The 22,730-nt window shown below is 50.9% G+C and overlaps 3 protein-coding genes across 3 annotated transcripts; all 3 read left to right on the top strand.

Moving 5' to 3' along the window:
• Window positions 1–66: 66 nt before the first annotated feature.
• On the top strand, window positions 67–8,916 carry LOC104673875 (mucin-3A-like). The gene is made up of 6 exons (XM_030932002.1): window positions 67–205; window positions 2,346–6,797; window positions 6,950–7,041; window positions 7,597–7,850; window positions 8,286–8,396; window positions 8,769–8,916. The coding sequence occupies exons 1-6, from the start codon at window positions 145–147 to the stop codon at window positions 8,914–8,916; spliced, it is 5,118 nt and encodes a 1,705-aa protein (XP_030787862.1). The 5' UTR covers window positions 67–144.
• Window positions 8,917–9,766: 850 nt separating this feature from the next.
• LOC115898183 (mucin-3A-like) lies at window positions 9,767–12,519 on the top strand. Its single transcript, XM_030932001.1, has 4 exons — window positions 9,767–11,890; window positions 11,995–12,071; window positions 12,195–12,308; window positions 12,393–12,519. Exons 1-4 carry the CDS (start codon window positions 9,767–9,769, stop codon window positions 12,517–12,519), a joined length of 2,442 nt encoding a protein of 813 aa, XP_030787861.1.
• Window positions 12,520–16,882: 4,363 nt separating this feature from the next.
• LOC104663614 (mucin-3A-like) lies at window positions 16,883–21,273 on the top strand. Its single transcript, XM_030932000.1, has 6 exons — window positions 16,883–18,224; window positions 18,377–18,551; window positions 19,062–19,376; window positions 19,698–19,823; window positions 20,199–20,291; window positions 21,129–21,273. Exons 1-6 carry the CDS (start codon window positions 16,883–16,885, stop codon window positions 21,271–21,273), a joined length of 2,196 nt encoding a protein of 731 aa, XP_030787860.1.
• Window positions 21,274–22,730: the final 1,457 nt, after the last annotated feature.

The raw sequence follows: 22,730 nt of genomic DNA, 5'->3' as shown, positions 1-22,730 counted from the left end.
AGAGGTGTGAGGTGGGGTGGTGCAAAGGTGAGGCTGTGCTCAGTAGAACAGATAACCAGCACTTCCATTGCGTGCACGTCCCGGTCCCTGCCGCTGTCCTGGCCCTGGAACCTGCTCTGCACCAGCCCTCTGCCTGCTGGGCCAATGCAGCTGCTGGAGCTCCTCAGCCTCCTCTGGATGCTCAAGGCCTCCCCAGGGGCCACAGGTAAGGGGGAGAGGCGGGAGGGGGCTGAAGAGAAGCTCCTGATGTTATGTTCCAGGGGAGTGGAGGAGAAGGTGGCTCTGAGGCCTGGGGACAGGGGATGAGGAGGGGCTGCTCTCAGCTCTGGGTGCAGGGAGAACCGAGGCATGGCCTCGGGGGGATGAAGAGGAGTTTGGTAGAGGGAAAACCGTGGTTGGGAAGGAGCAAGGGAGCTGGGTCCCCGCTGCCACTCTCCACTAAGCACTGAACAGGTTGCAGGGGCTGCGCCCCAACCTGTATCTGCAGCTGGAGGGTGGAGGGTGGGAGTTGCATCTTCCCAGAGCGGTGCCCTTCCTGCCTTGGCTCCTTCTTGTCACCTGCCTCACGCCCCCAGCCCCAGTGTCCCCTCCAAACTGGCCTCTCCCTCCCTGAGAGCCCTCTGACCTCTGCCCCTGGTTTCCGACTTCTGGTTTCAGCCTCTTTGCCTTTTGTCCCCCAGCGGCTCCTCCCCAGCTCTGCCGTCACGCTCTCACTCTGGACAGAGCCCATGTGTCTGGGCATAGCTATTGGTACTAGGACCAGGGCAGGGAGCTTCTGAAGTCCACTTTGCTTCCAGGAGTGCGTCTGAGACTACCCCGCATGGGGTCCCAGACTTCTCTCTTCTGCCCTGCAGGAACACCCCACAATTCCTCTGTACTTCTCTTGTCCCTGTTCTCCAGTGTCTGCCTCTGATCCCTGACCCCAGAGGCCCATGAGTTCCCTTCTCAGTCACCTCCAGGGGCACATCCTGGAGTCAAGTGGTGTAACTTGGGGCTTCTCATAATTCCTGACCCCACTTCCCTGACATCCGCGAGCTAGGCTGAGACTTGACACCCCAGCTCTCAACCACAAGATGGGCTGTGCCTGAGGTGAGGGGCAGCAGGTCCAGTATTTTCCACTTCTCGTCTGCTGTGGCTGCCCGTCTTCCTTGCCTGTGACCGCCCCCAACAATGGGATCTCTGATCCTAAGTCACACCATCTGTGAAATGGGTTGAAATCCACATGCTGGGGTTCGTGTTTGGAAACTAATGAATCCTGTGGCCAAAATGGAATAGTTATAGAAAAATATGTCTATTTTTGTGATGAACACTCACCACTAAGCCTTAAGGTCTCCAGAACTCATCACACATGACTGCTGAGGTAGCTCCTTCTGGAAGTTTCCTTCTCCATCCTGTCTCTCCACCTCTCCGCGTGGTCCTCACTCCATGCCCCTTGAAGTCATTAGCATGTGAGCTTAGCCTCTGTTTCTCCTTGATGTTACCATGTTACCTGTGCGGTTTTTTTTTTTTTTTTTTTTTTTGGAGAGGAAGTCTTGCTCTGTCGCCCAGGCTGGAGTGCAGTGGTGCGACCTTGGCTCCCTGTAGCCTCTGCCTTCCAGGTTCACGTGATTCTTCATTGTTCTGCCTCAGCTACAGGTGCACGCCACCACACCTGGCTAATTTTTGTATTTTTTTTTTCAGTAGAGATGGGGTTTTATCATGTTAGCCAGACTGGTCTGGAACTCCTGACCACAGGTGATCACCTGCTTTGGGCTCCCAAAATGCTGGGATTACAGGCGTGAGCCACTGCGCCTGGCCCTCTTTGTGCAGCTTTCTCTGTCTCATGGTTTTTGTGATGCGTCCCCTGCTAAGATTTGGCTGTGTTCTCTCTTATTCTCTTTGAAAGCGGGAGTCAGCCCAGACAGCAGCAGGGTGCAGGGAGAAGCCATGGTGGGAGCAGAAGGTTAATGGAAGGGATGGGAGGACTCCAGGCAGGAGCAGGGGGAGGAGAGGAAGGGGCAGAGGGAGGAGGGGCCTGGGTGTGACCAGAGGAGGGAAGGGAGGGGAGGGAGGCTCTGCCCACATTGGCTATCCCAGGACAGGAGGACCGGCCATGGCAAGGCCAAGGCTGGGTGAGGAATGAGGGCTCCCATGCCCCACTGCTCCCCTAGGAGCAGACAGGCAGTGGGCTCCAGCACCACAAAGCACCCAGCTCCAAGCTGCCTCTGATGCAGGAGTGAGCTGCGGCATGCCCTGCCCTCTGTGATGCTGCCTGGAAAATGTGTGAGTGAGTAGCTTACATGAGTGATGTGACAAAATGACCCACGGATTTACCAGTGGATTCCTCTGCTCTGCCACCAATGCAGGAACTGTATCTACGGCCACATCCATCTCTCACATACGTTTCCCCAGGGCGGAAGCAGTCCGCGCTGTGCTCAGCAATTCTCCACACTCCAGAGACCCGGCTGGGCGGCCACTCGGTGTCCCCCAGCTCGCCTCGCCTGCTCCTGGCCACAGGGAAAATGAACCTATGATGCTCGTTACCTCTCCCCATGACACACTCATCTCTGAAACACTGCTCACCTCTCCAGTCAGTTCCAACACCTCAACCACCCCGATGTCCAAGTTTGCTTTCAGGGTTGAAACCACTCCACCCACTGTATTGGTCTATTCGGCCACCACTGAGTGCGTGTATCCAACGAGCTTTACAATCACCATCTCCCACCCCACCTCCATCTGTGTGACCACGACACAGGTGGCCTTCACCAGCTCTTACACCCCCACTCCCGTGACACAGAAGCCAGTGACCACTGTCACCAGGACTTACCCTATGACCACTACCGAGAAAGGAACATCAGCCATGACATCTCCCTCTACCACCACTGCAAGGGAAACTCCCATAGTGACAGTGACACCCTCCTCCTCTGTGTCAGCCACAGACACAACCTTCCACACTACGGTCTTCTCTACAATTAGAACCACAGAAAGGATTCCCTGGCCCACTGGAAGTGTCCATACGACCAAGTCCCCAGCCCCAGTATTTACTACTCTCAAAACAGCAGTGACTTCCACTTTCCACATCACTTCTTCAGTCACTTCCACAGATACAGTGACTTCTATGACAAAGACCACCTCCCGGCCCACAGCCACTAATACACTGTCATCACCCATCAGTACCATGTTATCTTCCACACCTGTCCTGAGCACAGAAAAAATCACCGGCGGTATCACAAACACCACTTCTCTATCTACCTTGGTGACCACACTCCCCACTACCATCACCAGGTCTACACCTACATCTGAGCCCACCTACCCTACTTCTCCCACCAACACTGTGATAGACTCTACAACCAAAATCACCTGCTCCACAAGTATGACAGGTACATTGTCCATGGAGACTTCTCTCCCACCCACCTCTTCCTCTCTCCCAACCACAGAAACAGCCACAACTCCTATGACAAACTTGGTAATCACCACCCCTGAGATCACCTCCCACAGTACTCCCACCTTCTCTTCTTCAGTCATCTACTCTACAGTCAGCACATCCACAACTGCCATCTCCTCACTTCCCCCTACCTCAGGTACCATAGTGACTTCCACAACCATGACCCCATCTTCTCGGAGTACAGATATCCCTTCGACAACACCAACAATTATCACCCACCCTTCTGTGGGCTCTACTGGCTTCCCGACTACAGGAACAGACCTCACATCAACATTCACTGTTTCCAGTTCCTCAGCAATGTCGACAAGTGTCATTCCATCTTCCCCCAGCATCCAGAATACAGAAACCTCATCCCTTGTCAGCATGACCTCTGCCACCACTCCCAGTGGGACACCAACATTTGCAAGTACACACAGCGCTCCAACAAGTTCCCTCCTGACAACCTTCTCAAGTACATATTCATTTTCCTCTTCCATGTTTGCCAGCAGTGCCGGGACCAGTCACACAGAGAATAACTCCTCACCTCCAGCCAGCAACAGTACACTCCACACAACAGGTGAATCCACCCTATCACCCACTGCCACCACCTCATTTACAATTTCCACAACTATGGAACCACCTTCAACCACTGTAGCAACTACAGGAACAAGTCAGACCACTTTCCGCAGCTCTAGAGCCACATTCCCCGAGGCCATCACACTGACTCCTACAACTGACAAGTCCACCGAATCTCTCACAACAGCTGTGACTTCTCCTCCCATTACTTCATCAGTCACTTCCACAAATACAGTGACTTCTGTGACAACTACAACCTCTCCTCTCACAACCACAAATTATTTTACATCACTGACTAGTATGACTCTGTCTTCCACACCTGTCCCAAGCACAGAAGCAATCACCAGTGGCACCACAAACACAATCCCTCCATCTATCTTGGTGACCACACTCCCCACTACAAATGTCTCATCTATGACTACATCTGAGACCACCTATCCTAATTCTCCGAGTGGCCCTGGTACAAACTCCACGACTGAAATCACCTATCCCACCACTATGACAGAGACATCATCCACTGCCACCTCTATTCCACCCACTTCTCCCTTGGTCTCAACCGCAGAAACAGCCAAAAGTCCTACCACAAACTTGGTAACCACCACCACCACCAAGACCACCTCACATAGTACCTCCAGCTTCACTTCTTCAAGCATCTACTCCACAGCCAGCAGATACACAACTGCCATCACCTCAGTTCCCACAACCTTGCGTAATATAATGACTTCTACATCCATGATCCCATCTACTCTGAGTACAGGTATCCCTACCACACAACCAACAACCATCACTCCCTCATCTGTGGGCCTCACTAGTTCATTACCTATGATGACAGACCTCACCTCAGTGTACACAGTCTCCAGCATGTCTGCAAGACCAAGAACTCTCATTCCCTCATCTCCCACTGTCCAGAATACAGAAACCTCATCCTTTGTCAGCATGACCTCTGCCACCACTCCCAGTGGGAAGTCAAATTTTGCCAGTACACACAGCACTCGGACAAGGTCCCACGTGACAACCTTCTCTGGGACATATTCATTGTTGTCTTCCATGCCTGCCAGCAGTGCTTGGACCACTCACACAGAGAGTATCTCTTCACCTCCAGCCATAACCACTGCACTCCACACAACGGCTGAATCCACCCCATCACCCACTACCACCACCTCATTCACCACATCCACACTGATGGAACCACCTTCAACCACTGTAGCAACTACAGGCACAGGTCAGACCACCTTCCCCAGCTCTACAGCCACATTCCCTGAGACCACTACACTGATTCCTATAATTAACATTTCTACAGAATCTCTAACAACAGCCATGACTTCTCCTCCCCCCATCAGTTCTTCAATCACTCCCACCAATACAGTGACTTCTATGACAACTAGGACCTCTTGGCCCACAGCCACTAATACGTTGTCATCACTCACCAGTAGCATTTTATCTTCTCCATCTGCCACAAGCACAGAAATGATCACCAGTCGTAACACCACCACCACCCCTCTATCCACCTTGTTGACTACTTTCCCCAACACCACCCCCGATACCACCTCCCACAGTACCCGCAGCTTCACTTCTTCAGCCATTTACTCCACAGCCAGCACATCCACAACTGCCATCTCCTCAGCTTCCCCTACCTCAGGTACCATAGTGACTTCCACAACCATGACCCCATCTTCTCTGACTACAGACATCCCTTCGACAATACCAACAACTATCACCCACCCTTCTGTGGGCTCTACTGGCTTCTCGACTACAGAAACAGACCTCACATCAACATTCACTGGTTCCAGTTCCTCAGCAATGTCCACAAGTGTCATTCGATCTTCCCCCAGCATCCAGAACACAGAAACCTCATCCCTTATCAGCATGACCTCTGTCACCACTCCCAGCGAGAGACCAACTCTCACAAGAACTGACAGCACTCTGATAAGTTCCCTCCTGACGAGCTTCCCAAGTACATATTCATTTTCCTCTTCCATGTCTACCAGCAGTGCCGGGACCACTCACACAGAGACTACTTCCTCACCTCCAGCCAGCACAAGTACACCCCACACAACAGCTGGATCCACCGTGTCACCCGCTAGCGCCACCTCACTCACCACATCCATAACGATGGAACCACCTTCAATCACTGCAGCAACTGCAGGCACTGGCCAGACCACCTTCCCCAGCTCTACAGCCACATTCCCTGAGACCACCACACTGATTGCTACAACTGACAAGTGCACAGAATCTCTCACAACAGCTGTGACTACTCCTCCCATTACTTCATCAGTCACTTCTACAAATACAGTGACTTCTGTGACAACTACAACCTCTCCTATCACAACCACAAATTATTTTACATCACTGACTAGTATGACTCTGTCATCTACACCTGTCCCAAGCACAGAAGCAATCACTAGTGGCACCACAAACACAATCCCTGCATCTATCTTGGTGACCACACTCCCCACTACAAATGTCTCATCTATGACTACATCTGAGACCACCTATCCTAATTCTCCGAGTGGCACTGGTACAAACTCCACGACTGAAATCACCTATCCCACCACTGTGACAGAGACATCATCCACTGCCACCTCTATTCCACCCACTTCTCCCTTGGTCTCAACCGCAGAAACAGCCAAAAGTCCTACCACAAACTTGGTAACCACCACCACCACCACCAAGACCACCTCACATAGTACCTCCAGCTTCACTTCTTCAAGCATCTACTCCACAGCCAGCAGATACACAACTGCCATCACCTCGGTTCCCACAACCTTGGGTACCATGATGACTTCTACATCCATGATCCCATCTACTCTGAGTACAGGTATCCCTACCTCACAACCAACAACCATCACTCCCTCATCTGTGGTCATCACTAGTTCATTACCTATGATGACAGACCTACCCTCGGTGTACACAGACTCCAGCATGCCTGCAAGGCCAACAACTGTCATTGACTCCTCTCCCACTGTCCAGAATACAGAAACCTTATCTTTTGTCAGCATGACCTCTGCCACCACTCCCAGTGGGAGGCCAACTTTTGCCAGTACACACAGCACCCCGACAAGGTCCCGCTTGACAACCTTCCCAGGGACATATTCATTTTTGTCTTCCATGCCTGCCAGCAGTGCTGGGACCACTCACACAGAGAGTATCTCCTCACCTCCAGCCATCACCAGTGCACTCCACACAACGGCTGAATCCACCCCATCACCCACTACCACCACCTCATTCACCACATCCACAATGATGGAACCACCTTCAACCACTGTAGAAACTGCAGGCACAGGTCAGACCACCTTCCCCAGCTCTACAGCCACATTCCCTGAGACCACTACACTGACTCCTACAATTGACATTTCTACAGAATCTCTAACAACAGCCATGACTTCTCCTCCCCCCATCAGTTCTTCAATCACTCCCACCAATACAGTGACTTCTATGACAACTACGACCTCTTGGCCCACAGCCACTAATACGTTGTCATCACTCACCAGTAGCATTTTATCTTCTCCATCTGCCACAAGCACAGAAATGATCACCAGTCGTAACACCACCACCACCCCTCTATCCACCTTGTTGACTACTTTCCCCAACACCACCCCCGATACCACCTCCCACAGTACCCGCAGCTTCACTTCTTCAGCCATTTACTCCACAGCCAGCACATCCACAACTGCCATCTCCTCAGCTTCCCTTACCTCAGGTACCATAGTGACTTCCACAACCATGACCCCATCTTCTCTGACTACAGACATCCCTTCGACAATACCAACAACTATCACCCACCCTTCTGTGGGCTCTACTGGCTTCTCGACTACAGAAACAGACCTCACATCAACATTCACTGGTTCCAGTTCCTCAGCAATGTCCACAAGTGTCATTCCATCTTCCCCCAGCATCCAGAATACAGAAACCTCATCCCTTGTAAGCATGACCTCTGTCACCACTCCCAGCGAGAGACCAACTCTCACAAGAACTGACAGCACTCAGACAAGTTCCCTCCTGACGAGCTTCCCAAGTACATATTCATTTTCCTCTTCCATTTCTACCAGCAGTGCCAGGACCACTCACACAGAGACTATTTCCTCACCTCCAGCCAGCACAAGTACACCCCACACAACAGCTGGATCCACCCTGTCACCCGCTAGCGCCACCTCACTCACCACATCCACAACGATGGAACCACCTTCAACCACTACAGCAACTGCAGGCACTGGCCAGACCACCTTCCCGAGCTCTACAGGCACATTCCCTGAGACCACCACACTGACTCCGACAACTGACAAGTGCACAGAATCTCTCACAACAGCTGTGACTTCTCCTCCCATTACTTCATCAGTCACTTCCACAAATACAGTGACTTCTGTGACAACTACAACCTCTCCTCTCACAACCACAAATTATTTTACATCACTGACTAGTATGACTCTGTCTTCTACACATGTCCCAAGCACAGAAGCAATCACTAGTGGCACCACAAGCACAATACCTCCATCTATCTTGGTGACCACACTCCCCACTACAAATGTCTCATCTATGACTACATCTGAGACCACCTATCCTAATTCTCCGAGTGGCCCTGGTACAAACTCCACGACTGAAATCACCTATCCCACCACTGTGACAGAGACATCATCCACTGCCACCTCTATTCCACCCACTTCTCCCTTGGTCTCAACCGCAGAAACAGCCAAAAGTCCTATCACAAACTTGGTAACCACCACCACCACCACCACCAAGACCACCTCACATAGTACCTCCAGCTTCACTTCTTCAAGCATCTACTCCACAGCCAGCAGATACACAACTGCCATCACCTCAGTTCCCACAACCTTGGGTACCATGAGGACTTCTACATCCATGATCCCATCTACTCTGAGTACAGGTATCCCTACCTCACAACCAACAACCATCACTCCCTCATCTGTGGCCACCACTAGTTCATTACTTATGATGACAGACCTCACCTCAGTGTACACAGACTCCAGCATGTCTGCAAGGCCAACAACTGTCATTGACTCTTCTCCCACTGTCCAGAATACAGAAACCTTATCCTTTGTCAGCATGACCTCTGCCACCACTCCCAGTGGGAGGCCAACTTTTGCCAGTACACACAGCACTCCGACAAGGTCCCGCTTGACAACCTTCCCAGGGACATATTCATTTTTGTCTTCCATGCCTGCCAGCAGTGCTCGGACCACTCACACAGAGAGTATCTCCTCACCTCCAGCCGTCACCAGTGCACTCCACACAACGGCTGAATCCACCCCATCACCCACTACCACCACCTCATTCACCACATCCACAATGATGGAACCACCTTCAACCACTGGAGCAACTACAGGCACAGGTCAGACCACCTTCCCCAGCTCTACAGCCACATTCCCTGAGACCACTACACTGACTCCTGCAATTGACATTTGTACAGAATCTCTAACAACAGCCATGACTTCTCCTCCCCCCATCAGTTCTTCAATCACTCCCACCAATACAGTGACTTCTATGACAACTACGACCTCTTGGCCCACAGCCACTAATACGTTGTCATCACTCACCAGTAGCATTTTATCTTCTCCACCTGTCACAAGCACAGAAATGATCACCAGTCGTAACACCAACACCACCCCTCCATCCACCTTGTTGACTACTTTCCCCACCACCACCCCCGATACCACCTCCCACAGTACCCGCAGCTTAAATTCTTCAGCCATTTACTCCACAGCCAGCACATCCACAACTGCCATCTCCTCAGCTTCCCTTACCTCAGGTACCATAGTGACTTCCACAACCATGACCGCATCTTCTCTGACTACAGACATCCCTTCGACCACACCAACAACTATCACCCACCCTTCTGTGGGCTCTACTGGCTTCTCGACTACAGGAACAGACCTCACATCAACATTCACTGGTTCCAGTTCCTCAGCAATGTCCACAAGTGTCATTCCATCTTCCCCCAGCATCCAGAATACAGAAACCTCATCCCTTGTCAGCATGACCTCTGTCACCACTCCCAGCGAGACACCAACTCTCCCAAGTACTGACGGCACTCTGACAAGTTCCCTCCTGACGCCCTTCCCAAGTACATATTCATTTTCCTCTTCTATGTCTTCCAGCAGTGCCGGGACCACTCACACAGAGACTATTTCCTCACCTCCAGTCAGCACCAGTACAGTCCACACAACAGCCGAATCCACCCTGTCACCTGCTGCCGCCACCTCACTCACCACATCCACAACGATGGAACCACCTTCAACCACGGCAGCAACTACAGGCACAGGCCAGACCACCTTCCCCAGCTCTACAGCCACATTCCCTGAGACCACCACACTGACTGCTACAACTGACAAGTCCACCGAATCTCTCACAACAGCTGTGACTTCTCCTCCCATTACTTCATCAGTCACTTCCACAAATACAGTGACTTCTGTGACAACTACAACCTCTCCTCTCACAACCACAAATTATTTTACATCACTGACTAGTATGACTCTGTCTTCTACACCTATCCCAAGCACAGAAGCAATCACCAGTGGCACCACAAGCACAATCCCTCCATCTATCTTGGTGACCACACTCCCCACTACAAATGTCTCATCTATGACTACATCTGAGACCACCTATCCTAATTCTCCAAGTGGCCCTGGTACAAACTCCACGACTGAAATCACCTATCCCACCACTATGACAGAGACATCATCCACTGCCACCTCTATTCCACCCACTTCTCCCTTGGTCTCAACCGCAGGAACAGCCAAAAGTCCTACCACAAACTTGGTAAACACCACCACCACCAAGACCACCTTACATAGTACCTCCAGCTTCACTTCTTCAAGCATCTACTCCACAGCCAGCAGATACACAACTGCCATCACCTCAGTTCCGACAACCTTGGGTACCATGATGACTTCTACATCCATGATCCCATCTACTCTAAGTACAGGTATCCCTACCTCACAACCAACAACCATCACTCCCTCATCTGTGGGCCTCACTAGTTCATTACCTATGATGACAGACCTCACCTCAGTGTACACAGTCTCCAGCATGTCTGCAACGCCAACCACTGTCGTTCCCTCATCTCCCACTGTCCAGAATACAGAAACCTCATCCTTTGTCAGCATGACCTCTGCCACCACTCCCAGTGGGAGGCCAACTTTTGCCAGTACACACAGCACTCTGACAAGGTCCCGCTTGACAACCTTCCCAGGGACGTATTCATTTTTGCCTTCCATGCCTGCCAGCAGTGCTGGGACCACTCACAGAGAGAGTATCTCCTCACCTCCTGCCATCACCAGTGCACTCCACACAACGGCTGAATCCACCCCATCACCCACTACCACCACCTCATTCACCACATCCACAATGATGGAACCACCTTCAACCACTGGAGCAACTACAGGCACAGGTCAGACCACCTTCCCCAGCTCTACAGCCACATTCCCTGAGACCACTACACTGACTCCTGCAATTGACATTTGTACAGAATCTCTAACAACAGCCATGACTTCTCCTCCCCGCATCAGTTCTTCAATCACTCCCACCAATACAGTGACTTCTATGACAACTACGACCTCTTGGCCCACAGCCACTAATACGTTGTCATCACTCACCAGTAGCATTTTATCTTCTCCACCTGTCACAAGCACAGAAATGATAACCAGTCGTAACACCAACACCACCCCTCCATCCACCTTGTTGACTACTTTCCCCACCACCACCCCCGATACCACCTCCCACAGTACCCGCAGCTTAAATTCTTCAGCCATTTACTCCACAGCCAGCACATCCACAACTGCCATCTCCTCAGCTTCCCTTACCTCAGGTACCATAGTGACTTCCACAACCATGACCCCATCTTCTCTGACTACAGACATCCCTTCGACAACACCAACAACTATCACCCACCCTTCTGTGGGCTCTACTGGCTTCCCGACTACAGGAACAGACCTCACATCAACATTCACTGTTTCCAGTTCCTTAGCAATGTCCACAAGTGTCATTCCATCTTCCCCCAGCATCCAGAATACAGAAACCTCATCCCTTGTCAGCAGGACCTCTGTCACCACTCCCAGCGAGACACCAACTCTCCCAAGTACTGACAGCACTCTGACAAGTTCCCTCCTGACGACCTTCCCAAGTACATATTCATTTTCCTCTTCTATGTCTTCCAGCAGTGCCGGGACCACTCACACAGAGACTATTTCCTCACCTCCAGTCAGCACCAGTACACTCCACACAACAGCCGAATCCACCCTGTCACCTGCTGCCGCCACCTCACTCACCACATCCACAACGATGGAACCACCTTCAACCACGGCAGCAACTACAGGCACAGGCCAGACCACCTTCCCCAGCTCTACAGCCACATTCCCTGAGACCACCACACTGACTCCTACAACTGATATGTCCACAGAATCTCTCACAACAGCTGTGACTTCTCCTCCCATTACTTCATCAGTCACTTCCACAAATACAGTGACTTCTGTGACAACTACAACCTCTCCTCTCACAACCACAAATTATTTTACATCACTGACTAGTATGACTCTGTCTTCTACACCTGTCCCAAGCACAGAAGCAATCACCAGTGGCACCACAAACACAATCCCTCCATCTATCTTGGTGACCACACTCCCCACTACAAATGTCTCATCTATGACTACATCTGAGACCACGTATCCTAATTCTCCGAGTGGCCCTGGTACAAACTCCACGACTGAAATCACCTATCCCACCACTATGACAGAGACATCATCCACTGCCACCTCTATTCCACCCACTTCTCCCTTGGTCTCAACCGCAGAAACAGCCAAAAGTCCTACCACAAACTTGGTCACCACCACCACCACCACCACCACCAAGACCACCTCACATAGTACCTCCAGCTTCACTTCTTCAAGCATCTACTCCACAGCCAGCAGATACACAGCTGCCATCACCTCGGTTCCCACAACCTTGGGTACCATGAGGACTTCTACATCCATGATCCCATCTATTCTGAGTACAGGTATCCCTACCTCACAACCAACAACCATCACTCCCTCATCTGTGGGCCTCACTAGTTCATTACCTATGATGACAGAGCTCACCTCAGTGTACACAGTCTCCAGCATGTCTGCAAGGCCAACAACTGTCGTTCCCTCATCTCCCACTGTACAGAATACAGAAACCTCATCATTTGTCAGCATGACCTCTGCCACCACTCCCAGTGGGAGGCCAACTTTTGCCAGTACACACAGTACTCTGACAAGGTCCCTCTTGACAGCCTTCTCAGGGACATATTCATTGTTGTCTTCCATGCCTGCCAGCAGTGCTCAGACCACTCACACAGAGAGTATCGCCTCACCTCCAGCCGTCACCAGTGCACTCCACACAACGGCTGAATCCACCCCATCACCCACTACCACCACTTCATTCACCACATCCACAACGATGGAACCACCTTCAACCACTGTAGCAACTACAGGCACAGGTCAGACCAACTTCCCCAGCTCTACAGCCACATTCCCTGAGACCACTACACTGACTCCTACAATTGACATTTCTACAGAATCTCTAACAACAGCCATGACTTCTCCTCCCCCCATCAGTTCTTCAATCACTCCCACAAATACAGTGACTTCTATGACAACTACGACCTCTTGGCCCACAGCCACTAATACGTTGTCATCACTCACCAGTAGCATTTTATCTTCTCCACCTGTCACAAGCACAGAAATGATCACGAGTCGTAACACCAACACCACCCCTCTATCCACCTTGTTGACTACTTTCCCCACCACCACCCCCGATACCACCTCCCACAGTACCCGCAGCTTCAATTCTTCAGCCATTTACTCCACAGTCAGCACATCCACAACTGCCATCTCCTCAGATTCCCCTACCTCAGGTACCATAGTGACTTCCACAACCATGACCCCATCTTCTCTGACTACAGACATCCCTTCGACAACACCAACAACTATCACCCACCCTTCTGTGGGCTCTACTGGCTTCTCGACTACAGGAACAGACCTCACATCAACATTCCCTGTTTTCAGTTCCTCAGCAATGTCCACACGTGTCATTCCATCTTCCCCCGGCATCCAGAATACAGAAACCTCATCCCTTGTCAGCATGACCTCTGTCACCACTCCCAGCGAGAGACCAACTCTCCCACGTACTGACAGCACTCTGACAAGTTCCCTCCTGACGACCTTCCCAAGTATATATTCATTTTCCTCTTCCATTTCTACCAGCAGTGCCGTGACCACTCACACAGAGACTATTTCCTCACCTCCAGCCAGCACCAGTACACTCCACACAACAGCTGTATCCACCCTGTCACCTGCTGCCGCCACCTCACTGACCACATCCACAACTATCGAACCACCTTCAACCACTGCAGCAACTACAGGCTCAGGCCAGACCCCCTTCCCCAGCTCTACAGCCACATTCCCTGAGACCACCACACTGACTCCTACAACTGACAAGTCCACAGAATCTCTCACAACAGCTGTGACTTCTCCTCGTCCCATCACTTCTTCAGTCACTCCAACCAATACAGTGACTTCTATGACAATAACGACTTCCTGGCCCACAGCCGGTAATATGTTATCATCACTCACCAGTAGCACTTTATATTCTACACCTGTCCTCATCACAGAAACAATCACCAGTCATAGCACCAGCACCACCCCTCTATCCATCTTGGTGACCACACTTCCCACTGCCATCACCAGGTCTAGACTTACATCTGAGACCATCTATGCTACTTCTCCCACTGGCACAGCCATGGATTCCATGACTGACATCAGCTACCCCACAGGTATTACAGGTACGTTGTTCTCTGAGACTTCTCTCCTACCCACCTCTTCCTCTTTCCTAACCATAGAAACTGCCACGACTCCTACCACAACCTTGGTAACCACCACCCCGGAGATCACCTCCCACAGTGTCCCCAGCTTCAGTTCTTCAACCATCTACTCCACAAGCAGTCCAACCACAGCTGCCATCTCCTCAGCTTCCCCTACCTCAGGTACCATTGTGACTTCCACAACCATGACCCCATCTTCTCTGAGTACAAACATCCTTTCAACAACACCAGCAACTATCACCTACCCTTCTGTGGGGTCTACTGGTTTCCCCACTACAGGAACAGATCTCACATCAACATTCACTGTTTCCAGTTCCTCAGCAATGTCCGCAAGTGTCATTTCATCTTCCCCCAGCATTCAGAATACAGAAACCTCATCCCTTGTCAGCATGACCTCTGTCACCACTCCCAGCGAGAGACCAACTCTCACAAGTACGGAGAGCACTCCGACAAGTTCCCTCCTGACGACCTTCCCAAGTACATATTCATTTTCCTCTTCCATGTCTGCCAGCAGTGCCGGGACCGCTCACACAGAGACTATTTCCTCACCTCCAGCCAGCACCAGTACACTCCACACAACAGCCGAATCCACCCTGTCACCCGCTGCCGCCACCTCACTCACCACATCCACAACGATGGAACCACCTTTAACCACTGCAGCAACTACAGGCACAGGCCAGTCCACCTTCCCCAGCTCTACAGCCACATTCCCTGAGACCACCACACTGACTCCAACAACTGACAATTCCACCGAATCTCTCACAACGACTGTGACTTCTCCTCCCATTACTTCATCAGTCACTTCCACAAATACAGTGACTTCTGTGACAACTACAACCTCTCCTCTCACAACCACAAATTATTTTACATCACTGACTAGTATGACTCTGTCTTCTACACATGTCCCAAGCACAGAAACAATCACTAGTGGCACGACAAACACAATCCCTCCATCTATCTTGGTGACCACACTCCCCACTACAAATGTCTCATCTATGACAACATCTGAGACCACCTATACTAATTCTCTGAGTGGCCCTGGTACAAACTCCACGACTGAAATCACCTATCCCACCACTATGACAGAGACATCATCCACTGCCACCTCTATTCCATCCACTTTTCCCTTGGTCTCAACCGCAGAAACAGCCAAAAGTCCTACCACAAACTTGGTAAACACCACCACCACCAAGACCACCTCACATAGTACCTCCAGCTTCACTTCTTCAAGCATCTACTCCACAGCCAGCAGATACACAACTGCCATCACCTCAGTTCCCACAACCTTGGGTACCATGATGACTTCTACATCCATGATCCCATCTACTCTGAGTACAGGTATCCCTACCTCACAACCAACAAACATCACTCCCTCATCTGTGGCCATCACTAGTTCATTACCTATGATGACAGACCTCCCCTCAGTTTACACAGTCTCCAGCATGTCTGCAAGGCCAACAACTGTCATTTCCTCATCTCCCACTCTCCAGAATACAGAAACCTCATCCATTGTCAGCATGACTTCTGCCACCACTCCCAGTGGGAGGCCAACTTTTGCCAGTACACACAGTACTCCGACAAGGTCCCTCTTGACAACCTTCTCTGGGACATATTCATTGTTGTCTTCCATGCCTGCCAGCAGTGCTCGGACCACTCACACAGAGAGTATCTCCTCACCTCCAGCAGTCACCTGTGCACTCCACACAACGGCTGAATCCACCCCATCACCCACTACCACCACCTCATTCACCACATCCACAATGATGGAACCACCTTCAACCACTGTAGCAACTACAGGCACAGGTCAGACCAACTTCCCCAGCTCTACAGCCACATTCCCTGAGACCACTACACTGACTCCTACAACTGACATTTCTACAGAATCTCTAACAACAGCCATGACTTCTCCTACCCCCATCAGTTCTTCAATCACTCCCACCAATACAGTGACTTCTATGACAACTAGGACCTCTTGGCCCACAGCCACTAATACGTTGTCATCACTCACCAGTAGCATTTTATCTTCTCCACCTGTCCCAAGCACAGAAATGATCACCAGTCCGAACACCAACACCACACCTCTATTTACCTTGTTGGCTACTTTCCCCACCACCACCCCCGATACCACCTCCCACAGTACCCGCAGCTTCACTTCTTCAGCCATTTACTCCACAGCCAGCACATCCACAACTGCCATCTCCTCAGCTTCCCCTACCTCAGGTACCATAGTGACTTCCACAACCATGACCCCATCTTCTCTGACTACAGACATCCCTTCGACAACACCAACAACTATCACCCACCCTTCTGTGGGCTCTACTGGCTTCCCGACTACAGGAACAGACCTCACATCAACATTCACTGATTCCAGTTCCTCAGCAATGTCCACAAGTGTCATTCCATCTTCCCCCAGCATCCAGAATACAGAAACCTCATCCCTTGTTAGCAGGACCTCTGTCACCACTCCCAGCGAGAGACCAACTCTCCCAAGTACTGACAGCACTCTGACAAGTTCCCTCCTGACGCCCTTCCCAAGTACATATTCATTTTCCTCTTCCATGTCTTCCAGCAGTGCCGGGACCACTCACACAGAGACTATTTCCTCACCTCCAGCCAGCACCAGTACACTCCACACAACAGCCGAATCCACCCTGTCACCCACTGCCACCACCTCACTCACCACATCCACAACGATGGAACTACCTTCAACCACTGTAGCAACTACAGGCACAGGCCAGACCACCTTCCCCACATTCCTTGAGACCACCACACTGATTGCTACAACTGACAAGTGCACAGAATCTCTCACAACAGCTGTGACTTCTCCTCCCATTACTTCATCAGTCACTTCCACAAATACAGTGACTTCTGTGACAACTACAACCTCTCCTCTCACAACCACAAATTATTTTACATCACTGACCAGTATGACTCTGTCTTCTACACCTGTCCCAAGCACAGAAGCAATCACCAGTGGCACCACAAACACAATCCCTCCATCTATCTTGGTGACCACACTCCTCACTACAAATGTCTCATCTATGACAACATCTGAGACCACCTATCCTAATTCTCCGAGTGGCCCTGGTACAAACTCCACGACTGAAATCACCTATCCCACCACTATGACAGAGACATCATCCACTGCCACCTCTATTCCACCCACTTCTCCCTTGGTCTCAACTGCAGAAACATCCAAAAGTCCTACCACAAACTTGGTAACCACCACCACCACCACCACCAAGACCGCCTCACATAGTACCTCCAGCTTCACTTCTTCAAGCATCTACTCCACAGCCAGCAGATACACAACTGCCATCACCTCAGTTCCCACAACCTTGGGTACCATGATGACTTCTACATCCATGATGCCATCTACTATGAGTACAGGTATCCCTACCTCACAACCAACCACCATCACTCCTTCATCTGTGGGCATCACTAGTTCATTACCTATGATGACAGACCTCACCTCAGTGTACACAGTCTCCAGCATGTCTGCAAGGCCAACAACTGTCATTCCCTCATCTCCCACTGTCCAGAATACAGAAATCTCATCCTTTGTCAGCATGACCTCTGCCACCACTCCCAGTGGGAGGCCAACTTTTGCCAGTACTCACAGCACTCCGACAAGGTCCCTTTTGACCTCCTTCCCAGGGACGTATTCATTTTTGTCTTCCATGCCTGCCAGCAGTGCTCGGACCACTCACACAGAGAGTATCTCCTCACCTCCAGCCATCACCAGTGCACTCCACACAACGGCTGAATCCACCCCATCACCCACTACCACCACCTCATTCACCACATCCACAATGATGGAACCACCTTCAACCACTGTAGCAACTACAGGCACAGGTCAGACCACCTTCCCCAGCTCTACAGCCACATTTCCTGAGACCACCACACTGACTCCTGCAATTGACATTTCTACAGAATCTCTAACAACAGCCATGACTTCTCCTCCCCCCATCAGTTCTTCAATCACTCCCACCAATACAGTGACTTCTATGATAACTACGACCTCTTGGCCCACAGCCACTAATACGTTATCATCACTCACCAGTAGCATTTTATCTTCTCCACCTGTCCCAAGCACAGAAATGATCACCAGTCCGAACACCAACACCACACCTCTATTTACCTTGTTGGCTACTTTCCCCACCACCACCCCCGATACCACCTCCCACAGTACCCGCAGCTTCACTTCTTCAGCCATTTACTCCACAGCCAGCACATCCACAACTGCCATCTCCTCAGCTTCCCCTACCTCAGGTACCATAGTGACTTCCACAACCATGACCCCATCTTCTCTGACTACAGACATCCCTTCGACAACACCAACGACTATCACCCACCCTTCTGTGGGCTCTACTGGCTTCCCGATTACAGAAACAGACCTCACATCAACATTCACTGTTTCCAGTTCCTCAGCAATGTCCACAAGTGTCATTCCATCCTCCCCCAGCATCCAGAACACAGAAACCTCATCCCTTGTCAGCATGACCTCTGTCACCACTCCCAGCGAGACACCAACTCTCACAGGTACTGACAGCACTCCGACAAGTTCCCTCCTGACGACCTTCCCAAGTACATATTCATTTTCCTCTTCCCTGTCTTCCAGCAGTGCCCGTTCCACTCACACAGAGACTATTTCCTCGCCTCCAGCCAGCACCAGTACACTCCACACAACAGCTGAATCCACCCTGTCACCCACTGCCACCACCTCACTCACCACATCCACAACGATGGAACCACCTTCAACCACTGTAGCAACTACAGGCACAGGCCAGACCACCTTCCCCAGCTCTACAGCCACATTCCCTGAGACCACCACACTGACTCCTACAACTGATATGTCCACAGAATCTCTCACAACAGCTGTGACTTCTCCTCCCATTACTTCAACAGTCAGTTCCACAAATACAGTGACTTCTGTGACAACTGCAACCTCTCCTCTCACAACCACAAATTATTTTACATCACTGACCAGTATGACTCTGTCTTCTACACCTGTCCCAAGCACAGAAGCAATCACCAGTGGCACCACAAACACAATCCCTCCATCTATCTTGGTGACCACACTCCCCACTACAAATGTCTCATCTATGACTACATCTGAGACCATCTATCCTAATTCTCCGAGTGGCCCTGGTACAAACTCCACGACTGAAATCACCTATCCCACCACTATGACAGAGACATCATCCACTGCCACCTCTATTCCACCCACTTCTCCCTTGGTCTCAACCGCAGAAACAGCCAAAAGTCCTACCACAAACTTGGTCACCACCACCACCACCACCACCACCAAGACCACCTCACATAGTACCTCCAGCTTCACTTCTTCAAGCATCTACTCCACAGCCAGCAGATACACAACTGCCATCACCTCAGTTCCCACAACCTTGGGTACCATGATGACTTCTACATCCATGATCCCATCTACTCTGAGTACAGGTATCCCTACCTCACAAGCAACAACCATCACTCCTTCATCTGTGGGGATCACTAGTTCATTACCTATGATGACAGACCTCACCTCAGTGTACACAGTCTCCGGCATGTCTGCAAGGTCAACAACTGTCATTCCCTCATCTCCCACTGTCCAGAATACAGAAACCTCATCCTTTGTCAGCATGACCTCTGCCACCATTCCCAGTGGGAGGCCAACTTTTGCCAGTACACACAGCACTCCGACAAGGTCCCTCTTGACCTCCTTCCCAGGGACATATTCATTTTTGTCTTCCATGCCTGCCAGCAGTGCTCGGACCACTCACACAGAGAGTATCTCCTCACCTCCAGCCATCACCAATGCACTCCACACAACGGCTGAATCCACCCCATCACCCACTACCACCACCTCATTCACCACATCCACAATGATGGAACCACCTTCAACCACTGTAGCAACTACAGGCACAGGTCAGACCACCTTCCCCAGCTCTACAGCCACATTCCCTGAGACCACTACACTGACTCCTGGAATTGACATTTCTACAGAATCTCTAACAACAGCCATGACTTCTCCTCCCCCCATCAGTTCTTCAATCACTCCCACCAATACAGTGACTTCTATGACAACTACGACCTCTTGGCCCACAGCCACTAATACGTTATCATCACTCACCAATAACATTTTATCTTCTCCACCTGTCCCAAGCACAGAAATGATCACCAGTCATAACACCAACACCACCCCTCTATCCACCTTGTTGACTACTTTCCCCACCACCACCCCCGATACCACCTCCCACAGTACCCCTAGCTTCACTTCTTCAGCCATTTACTCCACAGTCAGCACATCCACAACTGCCATCTCCTCAGCTTCCCCTACCTCAGGTACCATAGTGACTTCCACAACCATGACCCCATCTTCTCTGACTACAGACATCCCTTCGACAACACCAACGACTATCACCCACCCTTCTGTGGGCTGTAGTGGCTTCGCGACTACAGCAACAGACCTCACATCAACATTCACTGATTCCAGTTCCTCAGCAATGTCCACAAGTGTCATTCCATCTTCCCCCAGCATCCAGAATACAGAAACCTCATCCCTTGTCTGCATGACCTCTGCCACCACTCCCAGCGAGAGACCAACTCTCACAACTATTGAGGGCACTCAGGCAACTTCCCTCCTGATGAGCTTCCCAGCAACATATTCATTTTCCTCTTCCATGTCTGCCAGCAGTGCAGGGACCACTCACACCAAGGGTATCTCCTCACCTCCATCCATCACCAGCACACACCACACAACAGCTGGATCCACCCCATCACCCACAACCAAGACCTCATTCACAACATTTACAACAATGGAAACACCTTCATCCACTGTAGCAACTACACGCACAGGTCAGACTACATTCACCTGTTCAGCAGTCACATCCCCTGAGACCACCACACTGATTCCTACCCTTGACATTTCCACAGGATCTTTCAAAACAGCAGTGAGTTCTACTCCCCCCATCACTTCTTCAATCACCTCCACATACACAGTGACATCTATGACAACTGCCAACCCTCTGCCCACAGCCACTTATACGTTACCATCATTCACCAGTAGCGTTTCATCTTCTATGCCTGTGCCAAGTACAGAAGTGATCACCATTGGTACCACAAACACCACCCCTCTGTCTTCCTTGGTGACCACATTATCCAATTATGACACCCGTTCTACACCTGCATCTGAGACCACCTACCCTGCTTCTCTTACTAGTGCTCTCACAGATTCCACAATCAGAACCACCTATTCCACCAGTATGACCGGTACATTGTCCACTGTGACCTCTCTCCGACCCACCTATTTGTCTCTTCCAACCACAGTAACAGCCACAGTTCCTACAACAAACTTGGTAACCACGAACACCAAGACCACCTCACACAGTACTAGCTTCACTTCTTCAATCACAAGCACCGAGACCGCCTCACACAGTACTCCTAGCTTCACTTCTCCAATCATGACCACTGAGACCCCCTCACACAGTACTCCTAGCTTCACTTCTTCAATCACCATCACGGAAACCACATCATACAGTACTCCCAACTTCACTTCTTCAGTCACCACCAGTGAGAGCCCCTCACACAGTATTCCCAGCTTCACTTCTTCAATCACCACCACCGAGACGCCCTCACACAGTACTCCCAGCTTCACTTCTCCAATCACGACCACTGAGACCCCCTCACACAGTATTCCCAGCTTCACTTCTTCGATCACCACCACCGAGACCACCTCACACAGTATTCCCAGCTTTACTTCTTTGATCACCACTACAAAGACCACTTCAGACAGTACTCCCAGCTTCACTTCTTCGATCATCACCACTGAGACCACCTCACACAGTACAGTAAGCTACACTTCTTCAATCACCACCGCCGAGACCAACTCACACAGTACTC

The sequence above is a fragment of the Rhinopithecus roxellana genome, chromosome 6, assembly GCF_007565055.1.
Source record: "Rhinopithecus roxellana isolate Shanxi Qingling chromosome 6, ASM756505v1, whole genome shotgun sequence".
Classification (NCBI taxonomy): Eukaryota; Metazoa; Chordata; class Mammalia; order Primates; family Cercopithecidae; genus Rhinopithecus; species Rhinopithecus roxellana.
This window is presented reverse-complemented; position numbering and strand designations above follow the sequence as displayed.

Coding starts and splice junctions, on each gene's coding strand:
- LOC104663614 (XM_030932000.1), top strand. CDS start 16,883: ATGATCACCAGTCCGAACACCAACACCACACCTCTATTTACCTTGTTG. Junction 18,225..18,376: donor GCCATCTACTATGAGTACAG/GTATCCCTACCT, acceptor CCCACTGTCCAG/AATACAGAAATCTCATCCTT. Junction 20,292..21,128: donor CCCATCTACTCTGAGTACAG/GTATCCCTACCT, acceptor TTTACTCCACAG/TCAGCACATCCACAACTGCC.
- LOC104673875 (XM_030932002.1), top strand. CDS start 145: ATGCAGCTGCTGGAGCTCCTCAGCCTCCTCTGGATGCTCAAGGCCTCC. Junction 7,042..7,596: donor ACACACAGCACCCCGACAAG/GTCCCGCTTGAC, acceptor CACCTCCCACAG/TACCCGCAGCTTCACTTCTT. Junction 7,851..8,285: donor TTCCTCAGCAATGTCCACAA/GTGTCATTCCAT, acceptor CTCTCACAACAG/CTGTGACTTCTCCTCCCATT.
- LOC115898183 (XM_030932001.1), top strand. CDS start 9,767: ATGACCGCATCTTCTCTGACTACAGACATCCCTTCGACCACACCAACA. Junction 11,891..11,994: donor CAACTATCACCCACCCTTCT/GTGGGCTCTACT, acceptor ATCTTCCCCCAG/CATCCAGAATACAGAAACCT. Junction 12,072..12,194: donor CGAGACACCAACTCTCCCAA/GTACTGACAGCA, acceptor CCTCACCTCCAG/TCAGCACCAGTACACTCCAC.